At 45.2% G+C, this 20,445-nt stretch overlaps 1 protein-coding gene across 3 annotated transcripts in view; it reads left to right on the forward strand.

Annotated features, from left to right (window-relative positions):
- The window catches only part of epha4b (eph receptor A4b), a 386,334-nt gene that overhangs the window by 235,430 nt on the left and 130,459 nt on the right, over nt 1-20,445 (forward strand). For 2 of the 3 annotated variants that reach the window (XM_041174192.1, XM_041174175.1), the window contains 3 exons: nt 10,962-11,297; nt 12,403-12,414; nt 17,334-17,446. In XM_041174192.1, coding sequence (XP_041030126.1) covers nt 10,962-11,297; nt 12,403-12,414; nt 17,334-17,446 — 461 coding nt within the window. The remainder of the gene's footprint in view (nt 1-10,961; nt 11,298-12,402; nt 12,415-17,333; nt 17,447-20,445) is intronic. The other variant, XM_041174183.1, reaches the window with a different exon arrangement.

The raw sequence follows: 20,445 nt of genomic DNA on the forward strand, positions 1-20,445 counted from the left end.
TCAGCCTCCAGAGGAGCCACCTTTGGGAGTACAGGTGCAGACACAAGGGGCGCAGGGCCAAGAGGAAGTCCAAGGCAGAAGGGGCCGCAGAAGACTCAACTATCCTGTTGCCAGGGTTTACAGGCGGTAATGCAGCTACCTCAATATGTCCGAGGTGCAGTGCTGAAGGAGGCTCTGTCTCTCAAGGGAGACAGTGACCTCCACCTGTCAGTTGGTCGGCCCTGAGATCAGCTCCAACTGTGTGGGTGGAAACCCCATGCTAGTGGCACTGAAGCCCACGGTGGCCCTCAACTTCTATGCCTCCGGCTCTTTCCAGGGATCGCTGGGTGATCTTTGTGGAGTCTCCCATTTAGCTGTCCACACTTGTGTCAAGCTGGTGACAGATGCTTTGTTCAGGTGTGCATTGACTTTCATTCACTACCGCACAGACGAGACCAGCCAGAGGCTTTGCGGTGATTTCTGGGTTCCCCGTGTCCAGGGTGCAATAGACTGCACACATGTGGTCATCAAGGTGCCAGTGGGTAAGCTGGGAGCCTTCGTCACCAGGAAGGGATTCCACTCCATGAACGTGCAGATAGTGTGTGACCATAGGATGCAGATTCTGCAAGTCTGTGTAAGGCGCCTAGGCAGCTCCCATGACGCCTACATCCTGAGATGCTACCAGGTGCCGAGGATCTTCAGTGCTCCAGCCTGGCTGGTTGGATGGCTGGTGGGTGACAAGGGCTATCCCCTCAGAAGGTGGCTCTTGACGTCTCTCCGCTATCCAAGGCCAGATACCGAGCAATGGTACAAAAGGAGCCACTTCTCCCCAAGGGCTGTGGTAGAGAGAACCATCAGTCTTCTCGAGATGCGCTTCCGATGCCTGGACCATTCAGGGAGTGCACTCCAGTACCCCCCAGATCGTGTGTCACTGTTAGTGTTTGCGTGCTGCTCTCTCCACAATCTAGCGCTGCAAAGGGGGGATGCAGTGGAGGAATAAGATGTGGACGCAGATGCTCTGGCTGCAGAAGATGAGTCCAGTAGTGAGTCCGAGGACGAGCACACTCAGGAGAACGCTGACAGGATAGACGCCAACCTGGGAAACCTCCAGGGAGGCAGGGACACCCGGGGGGCTTTGACCCAATGCTCCTTCAGCTAGCCTACCAAAGATGAACCACCAACACAAGCCAGGGCCGCAGGCTCCTTCCTCGATACCTGAGAGCAACATCTACCTGGTTAGGAACATTAACTATGTGCCTTGTCAATAAAGCTCAATGACAAACAAGTCATTCATAACATTATGGGTTCCCCTTCAACAGCAGAACTAATGAAGCACCCAGAGGCTCGTTGAGAACTAGAACATTTAATGGTTGCAAACTTGCATGCAGGAATCAAAGTCCATTAAAGGTATTGAACAGCACACGTACTTAAAAACAACTGAAACGGGGCCAAAAGCCCGTGTTGTGCCTAAGGTGATTTATATTTACGTTTGCGGGGTGCTACCTCTCGGTGCTTCCCCCTCAATGGCACCAGCATTGGAGACAGCCTGCTCACTCTGCTGTCTCGTTGGCCTTGATGACCTCGGCGGGCGTCCTTTGGCCCGTGGAGCCTGTGCTGGCCTCAACTAGGAGGAAGCGGCCAGTGGCATGACTGGCATCTCCCCAATTGCCACAGCCTCATCAGATGCCATGGTCACTGGCAGAGGGGCGGAGGAGCTGCTGCCATAATTTAGAGCGCCCTGAGAGGAGCCCGCAGAGACAACAGGCAGCTCGTGTACCAACATGAGCTCGCTTTGGACCTCCCTGCTTACCATTGATGCATGGGCACCTAGCTGGGATATTGGGTGCCCAATCCATCTCCCACACTGACACTGACCAGCTGAAGTCAATGCTGCTGTGAGGGCTTGCAGGTCCAAGCGCATCCCCAGAAAACTTTGATTGTTCTCCTGGAGGATTCTCTCCATGAGAGTCCACTCTCTCTGTGCAGGAGGCATTGTGCTCAGCCATGAGGATCATTGCATTGCTCATGCTCCGCACGGACTCCTCCATCACGGAAACCATGGCACGCATTCCCTCATGTATCTTGGCCAGATCCTCCCGCACACCCTGCTGGACTTGCAGCATTTGTTGCCTCACGGACGACTCCAGAGGCCCATCATCAGCCACTGACTGAGCACGTTCCTGGTCCCCAGCAGTCCTCCAACTGCTGGCACCCTGGGTGCTCCCTGTCTCTGCCTGCACCTCAAGCAAGTGTGAAGTGCCCTCACCACTGTGCCCTGGGACACTAGCTAATGATCTTATCCCCACCGAGGTGCTGGAATCTGCGCTGGTGCCTGCCTGGCTGAGAGGATGTGACGCTGGTGCATTTATATCTTCTGGGCCCTCAGGGGTCAGCGGTGGTCCCTCTGCCTCTTGAGTGTGGGCGTGCTCCAGTGAGGCTGAAAGGAAGAACAAGGACATTTGATTAATTGAAGCTGCTTCACTGTTAATGTGCATGCCTGGCACCCAGGATCAGGATGCGCTCCTTCTTCCATTATCATAGGACACATGACGCTTCTCCATGACCTGGGCTCATGGCGCCTCTCCAGCTCGAGAGCCTCCTGCTAGTATCTGGTCAGTATGAGAAGGCGGGGCTGCCCTCCGCCAGTCCACAGCCGCTCAGCGTTACTGTGTGCAATCTTCTCCTGAAAGGAGGAAGCAGCATTGATTAGTCCACCCTGTACCTGCATTGCGATTGCAGCCCTGCCACCCCCACCTGAGTGAAACATTGCAGGGCTCATCCGATTCGTGACCCTGGAGCCGCCATACACCCACTCCAAGCAGCCAGGGCTGACCCCCTTGCCCAGATGCTGTCTCCATCATATTTGCCGCTTACACTCTAAGGCCTTCCAAACCCACGAACACTACCGCCTAGAAGGGCAATGTCAGCAGATGCATGAGAACACCATCACCTGGAAGTTCCACTCCAAGTCACTCAGCATCCTGACTTTGAAATATTTCGCGCTCCACCACTGTGGCTAAGTCCAGATCCTGGAGCTCGATCCCAAACAGTACCGTGGGTGTACCTGCACCACATGCAGCGGATACAGAAGGCAGCTGAGCACCACCTCTCAGGGGTAGCTAGGGATGAGCAAAAAATGCTGCCCCACCCAGCGAAGGCCACATCCCGTGAATGAATGAATGAATGCAAAAGCAAAATTCTGAGTTGGGGGTGGGGGCATGGGTGCCTACCTAACCGCTGTGCTAAGTGACCCATGCCAACACGGTACTCACCCTTCCTGATCGCAACAGGTCATTAAGCCGCTTGCGGAACTGCACCCAGGTGTGTCTCACAACGTCGTGGGAGCTGACCCTTTCTGCCACCTCCTCCCAGGCACGTTTTGTTACGCGGGGGCACCTCCTCCCCCGTCCCTTGGCACAAGGAGGGCAGCGAGGCACTCATCCAAAAATCTCGGGGCACACTGCCCCACTGACCTGCCCTCCCACCTGGCTTGCTCTCCGAGAGCGCTGTCTGTCATCCTCTGTGCGACATCTGTGTCAGCCTTTGGAAGGCTGCTTGCGCCATTTTTGTATCGGCTGCTGGGTCGCCATTGGACCCAGCGGTGATTGGACTCCCGCAGCCATCCATCCCTTCCCGCTGATCTTGGGAGCTGCGATTCACACTGGGCAGGCCTTAATTGGCCCGCCTGCTCCCGCCCAGCTCACTCGCCATTAGTAAAATCTGGCCATTGGTCTCCCCTTCTCAACTCTTCTGGCCAGCTCTATGCACAGCAGGGGGCATCAGCAGCGGTGTTGATCACACGGTATGGGCAGCCTGCTTTTTTCTTAAAGACAGGCTCCCTCTTAAAGAGAAGATGAAAAAGATATTTCAATGATCAAAATTCTTGCAAAGTGACTGATGGATGTGGCATTGGAGACATTAGTGGTGCAGGTGGGCATGAGTAGAGGTGACATGGTGCCGCAAGGCAACAGGAGACCCCAAGGCCCACTCTCAGAAAGGAGTGTGAGCAGGCGGCCAGGAAAGTCAGTTCTTGGAGACTGGACCCGAGTACCTGGCAGCAGTGTCACAAGAAGTCTAATGACCTCCCGCTGGTGCTCAAGGTCAGTGAGATGTCCTATCCATCTTTCCATCAACCTCTCACACTGCTTAATGCACCAAATCTCCATAAACTAATGGTGACATGAGTTAAAAACCTTTTTCGACAGTGAGGTGGATTTGTTTGGATCTGGATCGCCCTCCATGAGAGAATGGTGGAAGCGGATTCACTCATGGCTTTTCAGTGAGAATTAGATAAGCACCCGAGGAGAAAAAATCTGCAGGGTTACAGTGAACGGACAGCACATACACAATGGGCTGAATAGCCTCCTTCTGTGCTATTACCATTCTATGATTCAATTTATGTATATATTGTGGCAGAAGGCCAATTTTTTTAATGAAGACATTGAAATAAGGATTGAAATCATGGCCTGTGTAGAATCTAGTTCTGAGGTCACTCCTCCGGTGCTGACCTGGTTTAAAAATGAATGACTATCTGCTGGATTTTTCCTTTTAAACCAATTTTTAGTTGCAAATCATCAAGTCCGAAATCCTCCAAATACTATAATTACCCAGCGCAAGGGAGAGTCAAGGGCATTGGAATATCTCCAAGAAATTCGTATGAAGTTGCAGGGTATCCTTCCCACAGAGCCTGTAGCTTGAGGGGATCAGGGCAAACCCAATGGTCTTTGAGATCTCATTGTTCTGTTCTTAAGTCAGTGAGTATTTATCTTTGAGCCAGAACTCCTTTGTTGTGCCACCATACTGCTGGTACTTTCTGTGAAAATTCACCGAACACAGCAGAGTTTACAGCAGATCTCTGCTGCGCTTTACTGGCTGCTAGTTTCTGGAGGAATCTAGATTTCTCGGCACAAGTCACTGGAGTCTTGGTCTTAATCATTTTACGTTGGTGCTTTTGATGGCACTGGTGAAGTCCTCCGAAGGAAAACTAAGATCTCCGTATCTCTGTAGTAAGTCCTTTTTTGGTCTGAGTTCTTCCTAAATGATTCAAGACTCACTGCAGATTCAACTGATAATCCAGAGAATCTTCCAATCAATTTTATGTTTGACATGTTTTATGTGCCTTTAGAGAAAAAAAAATCCAGTGTTTTTATATAGTGTTAATTTCTGCTTTGAACAGATCTGTCCAAGCACAGACTACTGTTTCTATTGGCTAGGGTTAAAAGCTGGACTCAATAAAGAAATGACAGATCTTCTCACTAGTTGTAATACATCTAGACTGCTCTTAGAGCCAAAGTCAAGGATATTCAAATCTACTGTTCCATTAAGATTATGATTCTAGAGTGTTCACGTGTTCCATACTTGGCAGAGATTTCCAGCCTCTGTTTGTACTGTTTCTGGTAGTGGAAACAGCCGATTTCTCAAATGCTGCACACATTTGCAAGATCTTATTCTTTGTTCAAAAAGTAAATGTTGGGCCACTATCCAATATAAATAAGGTGGATTGCAATGTTCTGGCAGCCAAGATAAACAATTACTTCTGTACAATATAAATGTGGTTTAAGTCAAGATTGGAATTTGTACTCTGACCAGCCAGATGAAGGTCTATTGATATTATAGCGACTTAGGCTTCATCATCTGGTTTTAATGTTAAACCCCAATCATCAGAAGCACCCTGAAAGCAAATCTCACTGTTCATTGACTTAGGTTGTAGTCATGTCTTTCATTTGAAGTTTGTTAAAGGGTGTGACTGACAACAAAGTCTTTCGGCTTTCAAATCATAAAAGTAAGCGTAGTTTGCTTGATAATATCTGGTGTGGCAGCACTGAGCGAGTCTGTCATCAGCTTTTTAGGAATGCTGTATTTAAAGAGTCCAATGTAATTATCTGAAAGTATCTGCATAGTCTCCTAGCTGACAGCCAACTTGGAGAGATCTGTTCCTTTTTGGCACCATGTCTAGCTTCATGAATCACTGGACTGATTCCTAGCATCTGAAGATTGAATTGGAAAAATTTGTCTTTCAAGCTAACACAATAGAAGAGAGCAAATGATGTAGAAAATGCAAATCTGGAAAATCATTTCAAATTGACTCATAACAGTAGGACAAGGTGCTCAGATTCAAATGTGTTAAAGAAAAATTGCTGTCAAGAAATTCTTCATGCAAACAGTGATCGACATGTTGAATGGACTTCTGAGCAGGATAATGGAAACAAAACACCAGGAATCATTTTAAAATGTTGGATGTTGTGATAGGAAGATTGTAGTTTATTTTTGAATATCCGAGCAAGGGTATGTTCTTCATCTCCCCTGTCATCAATTGCTCAGCTACTCCCTCTTTTTAATTGTTCTGGGTTCAAAAGTCTCATTCCAGTAAGTTGAGTACAAAATTCAAGGCTGACACTCCAGCGCAGTACTGAGGGAGTGGTACGCTATTGGGGTTGACGATTTTCAGATGAGATATTAAACGATGATCCCATCTGCCCTCCCAATTGAACGTAAAAGATCCAATGGCACTATTTTGAAGCAGAACACAATAGTTGTCCCCAGTGAGCTGGTCACTATTTATCCCTTAATCACCATCACTAAAACAGATTGTCTGGTCATTATCATATTGCTGTTGATGGATGCTTGCTGTGTGCAAATTGGCTGCTGTGTTTCTTATGTTACAACAGTCACTAACTACACTTCAAAAGCACTTTGTGCCTGTGAAACACTCTGGGATGCTCTTTCTGACTCATTGAAGATGTTAGATAAATGCAAGTCTGTCTTTCTTTTAGACAACAATGCCCCTTTAAATGAGAATAATGGAACAGTTGCAGGAGAAAAGGAAGACGAAGTTGTTGCAAAACTCCAGACAGATGACCGTGTCAATCTCATTAAATTATATAGGAAGATGTTTTATTTAAAAGAGGAAACAAATTTATGAAATTGACACATTCTCTTTAATGCCAAATGAATATTAAAAATTTTGTGGAAATAGAATGAGTAAACCTTGTACTTGTAGGAATCTTCCCTGAGAGCAGATCATATAGCAATGGTACCCACAGTGATGTCTGGAAGTCATTCCATCTGCCAGTTATTTTTCACAAATTTGTCAAATGTTTGATGTATTTTCCTGAAATATTTTAGTGGGCTCATGTGTCTAGTATTAACTGACTAAAAAAGTCTTACAAAAAGTCAACTATGTTAGAAAGAAAGAAGACTTATAAGGCTGTAATATTGAGTTTATTTCACTACCAGACTTGCAAGTTTCTGTTTTTTTTCTGTACTGTGTGCACCATCTTTCCTCTGTATCCCTGGAGCAGCTTTATGCTTGTACCAGCATTCCCTTGCGTTTGCCAGTCATAAGAATGCCTGGAAATACAGGTGACGATGGAACAACTGGATACCACTGCGCCCTCTAAAAATACCAGCCAAGAATCTGCAAGACGGTCTAAACTATCTGAACAAATAAAGGGTCACATTTTCCTTCTTTTGTGAAAAACACCCCATCTTTGGCGCTGCGCCTTCTGCCGTCTAGACTCTCAACCCTTAGCTCTGGAATTCACACCATAAACCTTTCCGCCTCTTACTTCTCCTCTAAGAGGCTATTTCAAAACTACCTTTTGTACCAAGCTTTTGGTCACGTCTGTTTCTTTGGCCTGGTGTCAATTTCTTTTGTCCCATTACACTCTTAAACATTTTGGAACATTTTGCTTTGCTAAAAGCCCTCTGTGAATTCAAGTTATCACTGCTGCAGCAAAGTGTTCATATAGGTCAGCATCTTATACAGACGGCTGGTAAGGCTTCATTGAGTTCGTGCCCCTATTGAATTCCATTGTGGATTTTGACTTGAGAAAAGAAAGCATTTTTAAAAATTCTTTAATAGAATTTTAAACATACACGCTAGGACCGTTAGGGAGGGTGTTCCAGGATTTTGACCCAGCAACAGTAAAGGACTGGCAATATAGTTCCGATTCAGGATGGCTTGGAGAGGAACTTGCAGGTGGTGGTGTTCCCATGCACCTGCTGCCCTTGTCCTTCTAGGTGGTAGAACCCACGGGTTTGGAAGGTGCTGATGAAGGAGCCTTGATGAATTATTGCAATGTATCTGTGCATCAGTGATATGTTGGTGCTTTGGGGGGTCTGTGAATGTTTAAAGTGATGGATGGAGTGCTAATCAAGTGGGCTGCTTTTATAGGGTGCATTTCACAAGCTCAGGACACACCCAAAACACTTCACAGGCACCAAATTACTTCCGAAGTGTAGTCACTGTTGTAATAAAGGGAGAGATGGCAGCCAATTTGAGCACAGCAAGATCCCACATCAGCAATGAAATAAAATTAGCAGATCATTGAGGGATAAAAGCTGGATAGGAAATTGGGAACACTCCCAATTTTTTGGTGAAGGGTTTCAATGACTCTTTTATATTCATATTAGAGGATATACTGAGCTTCACCTTAACCTGCCATCCCACAAACCATTTTTCAGACAATTCAGTACAGCTTTGCTAATACACTGAAGTGCTGGTGCATTGAAGTGTTCTCTTTGTGGCTTGGCCAAAATTCCTTTCTCAGCTGACACTACCACAACAAGTTAACTGCTATTTCTCTCAGTCCTGTTGCTTGGCCCAAAATGGCAGCTACAATTTCCAAAGCAGCAGTAACTGCAAGATCTAATCCTCTCTGTGTGAAATGCTTTGGGATAGTTGAGAAATGTAATAAGACTGTTTAATGCAGTCACATTCCGAACTCGTGTGTGCTATTTTTAGACAGCTGGTAGCCTATTTATTTTAAATAGGTTAATGCCTGTCGAAAAAAACAGAACATGGGAGAACAAGGCAAGAGGATATTAAACATATTAAGACTGGAAAGTGGGGAGTGAGAAACAGAGGAGGGCTTTAATCTGGGATCAGGAAGCGTTCTTTTCCTCCCAGCTTCAGATTCAGTTAAGGGATTTCAACAAAAACCTATCTTTTTGCTGGAGGCCTGCACCGATTCGTTGACGGACTGCCCTTTGGGCTACACAAAGACCTTGTTTTCCTGAGTGTAGCCAGTGCCAGCTATTGTGATGTGATGTGCATACACCTTTAAGGGAGTGCACCATAAAATACTGTCAATCATTACAACCTCAACAGAATGGATTGAATTAGTCCCATGACTTGTAGGCAGTAGGTAAATTGCAGGGCAGAACTCCCAACGCCACCCCACGTCATTTCAATTTTAAGATCGGCAGGAGCTCAGCCGAATCAGCTGTGCGCCCGTCAACCTGTCAATGGCCTACTGAGGCCATTGAATGACTCATTAACATCATTAATGGACCTGCCCGTCCAACCTTAAGGTTGGCGGGCAGGCCGGGAGCCTTGGCGGGCTTCAGAGAAAGTGGATGAGGTTTCATGTAGGTTTTTAAAAATTTAAAGAAGTTTCACATGAGGGGACATGTCAGGGAGATTTTATTTTCTACTTTTAGTATGTTTACATTTGGAGCTGATCCCCCTGAGGCAGCACTTAGCCTCAGGGAGATGAGCGTGCTTTTTTGTGTGCATGCGCGAAAGAGCGCACTCTCAGCTCAGGGAATCCCCCCGCCCACACAGGGAGCGCACAGCGCTTCCTGGCAGACATCATGCTGGGCGGGCTTTAATTGGCTCGCCCATATAAAATGGCGGTGTGCCCCCAATCGGAGGTTTCGATTGGAGGCGCACCTCCACGCGCCCGCTCCTGAACCTCCCCCTCAACGGGAGGGAAATTCTGCCCCAAGTGAACTATATTTAGCCTCCTAGTAAATCTACCGGTACATTGTCTAAGCTTCAAATATTAACCCACATTATTGTTTCACCAATCCTTGTGTATGATTGGTACATCTACCTCAAACAGAAGCAAAACGTAATGTCAGTTGCCTCAGGACAAAGCAGTATTGCAGATGGGACCTGAAACAGGTTTTAGGGTCCTCATCTGCTTCAGCAAAGATTCCAACACCGATTTTTGGACACTTTTTTTTGCCATCCCCAATGTTTTATTGTGTGGTAGGGGTTTAGATGGGGTTTGGCAATTGCCTAGTCTCCCAAAGGTATGCTGCTCGAGTCCATAGACTTTTTAACCAGAACTATTTATTTACAGCAAGTATTTACACATTTGGACCTCCACACGAGGTAAGAGCTTCTGCTCTCTTCAAGATCTCTCTTGCTTCTCAGTCATGTGATCTGACATCATTATTACATCAGCATCATGTACGCTTCTGAGGTTAACCCTTCACAACAAATATATGTTGTGCAGTAAACATTGGAGGCTTGTACAGTGGCCATCGATTTTCCAGGCCTATACCTGCCGCACCTGTCCGTATGAAAAGTTATTTCCAGTGTGACACTGAACCAAATGTATTAACAAAGACCAAGAACCAGCCAAGAAAAAAACCATATCAACAGAAAACTCAAAAAACAGAATATTTGTAACTCTCTACAGGCATTAGTAATTACACTTAAAAAAAAAAGGTCAACCTGACCAATAACTAACATGAGCACTGATTTCAAGAGTGAGAAACCAATCCACCTTGTCGCCATTAAGATATCCCATACCTACACTTTCAAGTGGAAAACCATACTGTGCATTACATGGTGTAGTCGTCGAGTTTGAGATTAGGCCTTCACAATTGTATCAGGAACACAGACACAAGCACAGGAGTTATGCTTGTGTAGGAGTACAATTACCTAGCATTTTCACTGAAGTTAGATTTTCTGGCTTTATTAAGCATAGCTGCACTTTAGAATCTTATGATTACAGTGTATAGTCTTTATTAAACAATGTACTATGATATACAGGGAGCAACACTGTTAGACATTTGCCTGTTGATATAAAGCAAATGCAATTTGAAATATCACATGCTTTCCATATGAGGAATCTAAAAGAATTATCATCTAAAAGAAAAGGAAATTGTTAAAAAATGTAATAGTCTGTACATGGAACCTATGGTGCAAGCATTATTCATGCAATTTGCTTTTTCCCCTATATTAGGACCTCCAACAGCACCAGAAAACCCCATATCCACAACAAATGAGACCTCCATCACCCTAGAGTGGAGCCCACCCAGGGACAGTGGTGGCAGGAATGACATTATGTACAACATTCGCTGCAAGAGGTGTGTGGGGGACCCCAGGAAGTGCAGCCTCTGTGGGAATGGCCTCCATTTCATCCCCCATCAGTTTGGATTAACATACACAAAAGTTCTTGTTACCAATCTACTGCCTCATACTAATTATACCTTCGACCTTGAGGCTTTGAATGGTGTATCTGAGCTGAGCCCCAGCCCTAAGCAGTATGTCTCCATCAATGTCACGACCAGCCAGGCAGGTAAGCAAATCTCTACTTATGTGTCTTATGTGATACATCACTTGGAACCAAGTTGCAACAGCATTAATTGCAGGAACATATTGCTTTTAAATGTGCCGCTTCTAAGAATGGACTTTTGTTAGGGGTCATCAGTTATGAAAAAGGAGAAGCTAGCTCCGTTTTTGTAAAAGGAAACATCTTGGGCCCTTGCTTTCAAAGTAAAACCAGGTATGGTGATCAATAGTCAGTTATATTGCATAACACGATCATAAATGTTAGACTGGCATTTTCTTTCATATTTTAGACAGTGTTATGGAAAAACTCAGGAGATAATTCCATCCATTCCCACTCTCATTTTCTCCTTTCCTCTCTCAAATATGCTTAAATTATTACTTGTGAAGAGAGAAACAGATGCTGCCAGACCTGCTGAGTTTTTCCAGCATTTTCATTTTTATTTCAGATTTCCAGCTTCCGCAGTATTTTGCTTTCATGCTTAAAGCAATACTGGGTTTTGTACCCAAGTGTTTGCAGCCCTCAAGTAAGGTCAAACATTCTCTTTGTTTTAGTTCCTGTGAACCTATACCATGCCTTTCCTAGTTTATTGCTCATAATCCCACAGAATTCAATTTCCCATTGGACATCAGCATTGAATAAGAATCTAATTTTCTTCTCCACTGTCCAGAGGCAGGAACAGCTTGGCCCAGATTTTCAGCACAATGGAGAACCTTTCCATCATGGCAAAATATCCCAGAAATGGCTGAAAATTCTAAGTGCCACCGCCAAACATAGCATTTCCCATCTTCACAGGAGCGGGATGGTTCCTTGACAGTTCTTTGACTGCTGGATAGCTCTTTAACAGCTGGATATGCTTGACAGTTCTTCGATAGCTTGACAGTTCCAATGAGTTTTTGTGCTTTTAACAATCACAAAGGGTGCCTTATTTCCTCCATAGGCTGCCATACCTTCCCCCAAAGGTGTCCAGGAGTCTATCTAAAGTGGTATCTTACCTCTCCAAAGGGATACCCGACCTATCAAAATGAATTCACAAAGTTCAGACCTCCTCTTACCTGTTCTAATCGGCACACTCTGGGTTCCACACTTCTGACCTACCAAAATCCCACTTCAGCAGAGGCAGCTGGTGATTTAAGTGGCCAGTTGCCTCCGCGAATCGTGCATGTGTGACTCTAGCCCGACTGCAGTCCCGCCCCCATTGGAAAATGCCTTTCCAATGTGGCAAATATCTGGGCCTCAGGGTGGATTAATAGCCAAGCTCGCTAAATCTGTTTTATTATTAAGAGAAACCTGATTCTGTCTTTCTCTCAATATTATAATAACAATAGCACTGATAGTGGACAAAAATGATAAAATTTTCCTCTGTAACCTCACTCTCTCTGGAGATGCATGTATTTGGCTTCTGAGTTCAGTTTAAGGCAGTCAACAGAGTCTAATATTAACAATTTCATGGTTTGTATTTTTTTCACTATGAAAATCAAGATCGACTTGACATTTTGTGAACTTGTGCCAAAGGAATTAGTCAGTACATACTTGAGCAATCAGAGCCGAGTGATTGCGCTGCTAATGATCCGCAACTCTAATCACTTTGTACAGTTGTAATTGCTGGTCTTGCAGAGCTATTCATTTGCAGATGCACTTGTGTGCTGTAAGAGAGATGGCAAAGTGAAGTGCTTACTGCACAATTGAAGATACTGTAAAACGACAGGCTAGTTTTCTTTTAGCTACAGTGCTTTTATGCTGTTAATTTCTCAACATATTCCCAGCTGTACTTCAAAGGAGGAAGTGTGTCAGTCTTGGCTGGGGTTCCCAGGGGAAGGAGGGAATTACATGGTGGAATTCTTTCAAGGTCATTCCTGCTTCCAGTGGATTAACCTCAGCCCCAGAGCTATCCCCAGGTTTGATTCACCCACGTTCCAAACCAAGTGAAAATGTGGACATGAGGAAGGAGAGCAGGATGTGATTAAAACAGCAAACATTCACCAAGAATATAATATTACTGTGAAGAAAATGGCCTGATGAGTGATAGGATGTTTTAGACCAAAAATAAAAGGAAAACTCAAGCTGAATGTCTTTATCTCGAGCTTTAGTGAAATAAGCATTTAGTTTCTAAATAACAGTTAAATAGTAGTTCAGTTTCTTTTCAAACCGCATATTGGTTGGACTCCACCTTGCTGAGGTTTCTAAGGCTTGGTGTAAAAATGCAGCATTGGCTGGCTTCCAGGAAAGCGGAAGCTGGTTAAGACTGGAGAGGCTTCAGGTTCAATTTCTGGTCTATGCTAACTTAGGTAACCCCAGCTAGAGCAGCTGTGAGAGCTCCATACTCTCACAAACCCTTGTTCAGGGGAGGGATAAAGCATTGCTGATCATCAGTTCTCTTGCTTCCCTTGTGCAATTGGCAGTGACGGAAAGGGGATTTTCCTCCATTCTCAACTCAACACCACGGGTTGCATGGAAGGCCAGAAGAGAGTGGAAGTAGGGGCTGTAGCAATGGAAGGCAGGGGAAACTGGTTGAAAAGTGTAAAGGTGGCCAATATCCTATCTCCCAAGCCCTCCTGATGTTGGGCATGGTCAGAGCTACTTCAAACATGGTGTCGGCCCAATGAGAGGGCTGGTGTCTTCTTTAAAATCAACCCTGCTCATTTAAGATGCTGCTGTAGAGCCCAACAACCTAATGCTGTCACTCAATGATGGAATTGCACTGAAGCACCAGGTCCTGCCTGCCCAACCTGCCCACTGACCCCAAACCAAGAAAATGAGTTGGGATCATGATTGGATTGCCAGAAGAAAGGCCCCACTTGTACTACCCATTTCAAACAATACTAAATGGAATCCTCAGCTGTTCTCAGCTGAAAGTCTACCAAATTCTTGAAGGCATTTATATCTGGGAGGTGGAGGAGGTGAAAGGTGCTAATAGAACAGCAGTTGCAGGAACCACAAATAGAAGTTGGTGAGCTCATAGGAATTGTCACCATCTGAAAAAAGCTCAGAGACCTAGAACAACACAGCTGCAGTTCTCTGAGGAGTAGTTCAGTAGAAGGTTTTAATTTCCCAGGGAGGCAGTGACAGAGTTGTGTTGCATCCTGCAGGGCTCTTGCAGTCAAGGCTGCCCAAGTACTGAACTTCTTTGTCTCCAGCTCCTTCCAGGGATATCAACTAAATTAGACAGTCTATGGCAGTGGAAAGCTGGGAAATGAGGTGTTAGGGTGGGTTTCCGCCTCATTACCCCGACCAGGATTTATCTTCCTCTGCCTTTCCTGACCAGCCATTGCTCATTCAGTCCTTTCCCCCACCAGCAACATGCAAATTGTGGCAGGGTGCTTGGGGTGGGGCTTCAACTTCTGCCATATCTTTCATTTTTCCATCTCTGTCACCGCTTCCTGGGGCTGCTGGAGGAAACTGCTGCATCTGCCCAGGAGCACCCCATGGCGGGAAAAGTGCCTTGTGGTGGCCACCTCTTCCTCTATTTTGCCCCCAGTTACAGATCTATCAAAAGCCCCTGTCTTCACTAAAGTCTTCATTGGTTCTTTCTTTCAGATTCTGGGAGCATTCATGTTCCTTTAAGGTCTTTGAGATAAATCCCCACTGCAGCAGAATTGAAGTTTTCTAACTCTGCACTTGTGGGCTTCCTTTTGTCATGGGGAACCCTGCTGGAAACCTATTGTGCTTACTTGACTAATCCTAATATATGAAAAATGGGAAAGGGCTTGGGTAGATATGGAGAAGTGGCACAGGTCTTGTCCTAATGGAACTCCTCCCTCCAGGAGGAGAATCACCTCCTATATACTTTGAAAGAAAACTCGAATAAACTTAGTAGATACATTTCTGAGCAGTTGGTTATGCGCACCTCACACTGTTGGTTGTTTATTTTTGATAATTAACTGGCGCTTGGCATATAATCTCTATATCATGAATGGCTTTGGAGAGTCTGATACACCTGAAGGTTTATCTTTTGGTATTCTATATAATTTTGGCCAGTTTTTAGGAATAGTTTATATTTTAAATCATAAACTTTTCTTGCCATTTACTGTTTTATTGACACCACTATAGTGGCTGTTCCTCTAAACTTCCCCACCAGTTCCTGCTAAGGTCCAAATATATCACCCACTCATCTTCCCGATTATGCATACCATGTTGAAATCAAAACACATTGCTCCAACTGCAGTTGTCTAATTATAACTGTTATTTTTGAATTGATGTGAAACAATTTTGAATACATGGCCATGAAAGTAGTAAACAAGGTGCCAAAGCTGCTCTTGTCCCAGACCTCAATACAGAACACAAAAATGGGAAGCTGGCAGCTGTTAGATCTTGAAATGGTGGAACACATTTTCTTTTGCAACATTCAAGCTTTTATGGCTCATATTTGACATCGCCTGATCATGACAGCCTGATTTTACCTATGCTCTCCCCAACTCTTTTTCAACCCTGGCAGTGTCCTGCATTTTGACCCTTCACTCTTCACGTCGAGTCCCCAGTAAAGTAAAACAAACTGTCGCGATTATAACAAAATGAATTTCTATTTGTATTTCTTCAGTTTTTATTTCAGTGAATAACTCTGGCTGAAGTGTACTGTCGTGTCCTACAGTGAAAGCATCCATTTTGCAATATTGCTCAAATATAATAGCAACTCCAGCCACATGTATTATACACGTACTTTATCTTTGTATTTTTGTGTTGAAATGACTTGAGCCACTTTGCTCTCATTGACAAGTAATCAGAATGTACACAAAGGTTGAATAGGAAAAGGCCAGTAGGACCATCTGGCCTGTCCCCAACAATTGTAGTACCTTATGCGTCACATCAAGTGACTCCTCCCTCAGTGCCATGAAGTCTCCTGGGAGAAGCATGAAATAAAAAGGTCAAAAGAGTCGGGGGGGAGGAAAGGAGAGAGGGAAGGTTGGGGGTGGAGGGGTGGGGGTGGCGGCGTGGGAGGTGGTGGGGTGTGGATGTGGAGAGAACCTGGATTCTTTTTCTTCATCTCCCTAGGCCATTGTGTCCAGGAGAATAATTCCAGATCATTAACTTGGGTCATACTCAGAGGAAGGTTCAGAGCTATCTTCACAGCACCTCTAATGGAAACTGCCAATTTGGTACCAATTTGTGTTTAATTCTGGCTACTTCCATGCCCACAGAGATTTAAAGCAATAATCTTCAAGTTCACACCACTTGAGGCCTGACAGAGAAGATTTTTAAATCTGAACAGAGGGGGCTGGAATTGAACCCAGCTGCCAGAGTGAAGGGTCGTGTGTCAATGCAATTCCTTCACAGTTGTCGTGATCAATATTTATGAACTGCACTGCTAAGTTAAAACATTTTAACTCTGAAATACTGCGATCCATCAGCAGGAACAACCTCGAGCCTGGGATGTCACCTCAGCCTCAAAACCACATGCCCAGCACCTCATAACAAGAAAACAGACTGTGCAAAATATGAGAGACAAACTACGATACCAGGGCCTGAGTAAAAAGTAAAAATTTAGCTGAAGACATTAACAGACTGACAAGAGTTGACTAACCCAACTTTTTAGATATGAGTGCTCAATGGACTTTGATTTCATTTCCCGATTGCCGTTATTCTATATAGGATTGTCAGCACGAAGATTTTGGCAACAGTATTTTTGACGGCACAAGGGAACTGTCTTCACAGTAATTGTTTTTAAACAGTTTGAATATTTTAAATTACAGAAGCTCCCATTCATGAATACAGTATGTTTGATAAATTTGAGAGACTGCTGTATTATGAATTAATAGCTGAGTTGCACTAGAGCATCATCGGATACATGCAAGCGTAGTGGCTTATAGAAGTCGTGAGACATGACTAATGTTATGTCATTCTCAGTTTAGTGGAGAGAGGAATCGAAAGTCCAGGCCATTAGTTAAGTGAGTGTGATGCAACTGGGGCTTTGTGAGGCACAAATAAACATTCTCTTATATTTGATGTAGTAATATCCAATATTGGTGTGTTGCCAGTATGTTGCTTCAAGATATTGTTACCATAGAAGTGCATCACTTTATTAATGATCTGCTTTCATCCATGTTCAAGTGAATGTGATGCTGAAGGAGAGGAAGAGTAAGGATAGCATCACTCTGGCTTGGCAGGGACCAGACCATGCTAACGGCGTCATTGTGGAGTACGAGGTTATCTACTATGAAAAGGTCAGTAATGTAACATAACGTGGGATTTCTGATAATAAGTAACCATTTTTTAAGTTAGCTCCTGAAAGCAACAAAATGCGATGGGAGCAGAGAGATACTGCACTGCAGAGTGGAGAGCCACAGGTGAACCCCACTGCTCTGCTGAGTTCTCTAAGCCACATTTTATGGGGAGGCAATGAATGAGACAAGGCATCAACTGAAGGAGAGGAAGCGGTCATTAGCAACAGTGTGGGAACAGATCTTAGATGAGAGTGTTAATCAGTGCTAATTGCGAGAGGGTGAGGTGAAAATGTGAATTTAAGGTAAGCGTCCAATTGATAGAGATTGTTGGTAGGTGAATGACTGGGGTGTAGTGCATTGAGCAGTGTGAGACTAGTGGTCCATTGTTGGAAAATGGCATTTGAAGGTAAATTCAATAACTTTGACTACTTGTGTGAGGATCTGTGTCCAGATCCCCGGGGCTAGACTCCTGGCATTGATTGTCATGGCTATCTGCTCCCACTGTTTTCTGATGGTTTGTCTGGAGGGCCTCCTGGGCCCTGTGGATACAACACTTCTCTCAACCTTTGCATCTCCTCCACCAAGGCTGCAAGTGCAGCATCTGAGAACCTTGGAGCAGGCCCTCCCTCATGTTATACCATTATTCAGTCCTTTCCCACATTAGAGTGACCTGTACAAAGACTTCCAGCACCTACTCTAACCACAATGCACCTCCCCTTTAAAAGGTGCAGGCTGACTTTAACTTGAGCTGGCCTCTCATTATTTTGAGGTGTGCAGTCTCTCAGCAGTGCAGTTAGTGCGGGCTGCACATTACTATTGTGGTAACAAGCAGGTGGCATGAAGTTGGCATACTGCCTGCATCACACTGTACGGGCACGGGGTAACTCCACAGGGCAAGCCTCCCATATGTTTTCAGGGGCTGTCCAACGGTTGCACTATAATAAATCAACAGCATCCCACCAAGAGGCGACTCTCTCAATTTTTGCTTCTTGCCCATAGTGGAGCTGCAGGTATTCCTTGGAATTATGGGTGTGACCTATGACCTATTCAGCATGCTGGAATTCCAATGTACCAACTTGCTGCACTGTTTATATGTTTTAATTTTATCCTGTTACTGCAAATCCAGGAATTTCCGGGTGATCATGCATAAATATCACGGACTGTCATACAAAACTGAACAAGGACAGGGTTAAATTTGGGCAGAATATATTTACTGGAGAGCCTTGTTAAGTGCAAAGAGTCATATCCACCTGAAGTCTTCCAAGATGCTTTTATAAACCCTTCAGCTGGACAGAAAACCTCGGTGGGAGGGGTTTGGGCTTTGGGTGGGTGAGAGGCTGGACCTTGGTTGGGATTGGTGGGGGGGGCCGAGAACTTCTGGTGGTGGGGGGGAGAGACGGACCTCGGGAAGGGGGCCAGACCTTGGTTGTTGGGTAGAGGTGTTGGATCTTGTTGGGGGGGGTTGTTATATTTGGCCTCTGGGTGGTGGTGATGGTGGGGGAGTGGAGGTGTGGTTCAGACCTCGGTGCAGGGGGGCAGGGTTCACACCTCAGGGATGGTGGTGTGGGTTCAGGTCGGGTCGGGTTGGGTCAGATGCAGGGGGCTGGCGGTTAGGTTGGGTCGGGGGCAGGGGTGCAGGCCCACATGGGGTGGGACGGAATCTCGTGGAAGGATGGGGAACACCATGGCGGGGAGGGGGCGGTGGGAGGCATAGAGTGGGAGTCCAGTTGTGGGGTCCGTCTATGTCTGTATAATAGTTAGCCAGAAGTTTAAAGAGGTTTTAATCCTTCTAACTTTTTCTGGATAACTATTTGTGTAACAGTTGAAACCGTCCGAAGTTTGTGATTTAAATCACATTTTCGATAGTTGCCGGTGCAGGAGAGTTGCCCAGAGGAAGTTTGCACTTCTGAGCAATTGCTATGCAAGCCCTTAGCTGGGAACTTCCGATGGGGATTTCTGAGCGCATCTTTGGGTTCCTCCCCCAATTTGACACTGGGGAGCTCATAAGTTATGGCTCGTTATGTTTCATGATGTTACAAATCAAAAACGTTAAGACACAAATTGCTGTGTGCACGCTCAATAGCCTAATTGTTACAGCTCTTCTGCACATACATTCCCTTGCACAACAAACGCTGGCAACCCTGTGCAAAAAGCAAATTTAACAGAGTGCTGTTCTTTGGTCTTTAACAAAAAAAAGATTTCTTGACTCTGATCTCTATCCTGTCACCTGGAATCACAAACAGGTTAGCAATGGTAAACATCTCTTCACATCCCTTTAAACTGTGTGATATGACTAATCTAATAGTGAAAATCAAGGAGCGGTGTGTTTGAACTCTCTTGGTTAAGGGAGAGCACCAGTTTTATGAAGAAATACAAATAGGATGAGGATGTGAAGAATGGCATGCAATGGGCATGAAATTGGTTGACAGCGGTAATGCGACATGGGCTAATAATGAGTCCACAATATGTCTTACACCCTGTCCAATTTCCATTTCTATCGAATTCAAACCAGACATGGAGTAATCAGGCTGCAGACTTCTTTTCCGCCTGTTTTGCATGTCTGTCTCTGACCAACTTCACCTGCAAAGGGCTGAATTTTTGAAGCCATTCAAAGGTAAGAACGGAGACGGGCTGGCCCTGCAAATGCTGGCACATAAGTTCCTATCCCAGCAAAACAAAAACAGGAATACCTGGAAAAACTCAGCAGGTCTGGCAGCATCGGTGGAGAAGGGCAAAGTTGACATTTCGAGTCCTCATGACCCTTCAACAGAACTAAGTAGAAATAGGAAAGGGGTGAAACATAAGCTGGTTTGGGGGTGGGGGGGTGGGGTGGGGGGTGTTGTTGGGACAAGCAAGCAGTGATAGGAGGAGATAACCAAAAGATGTCACAGACAAAAGAACAAAGAGGTGTTGAAGGTGGTGATATTATCTAAAAGAATGTGCTAATTAAGAGTGGTGAGCAGGACAAGCAAGGTAGCTCTAGTGGGGGTGGGGTGAAA

This window comes from Carcharodon carcharias, chromosome 2 (genome assembly GCF_017639515.1).
Source record: "Carcharodon carcharias isolate sCarCar2 chromosome 2, sCarCar2.pri, whole genome shotgun sequence".
Lineage (NCBI taxonomy): Eukaryota > Metazoa > Chordata > Chondrichthyes > Lamniformes > Lamnidae > Carcharodon > Carcharodon carcharias.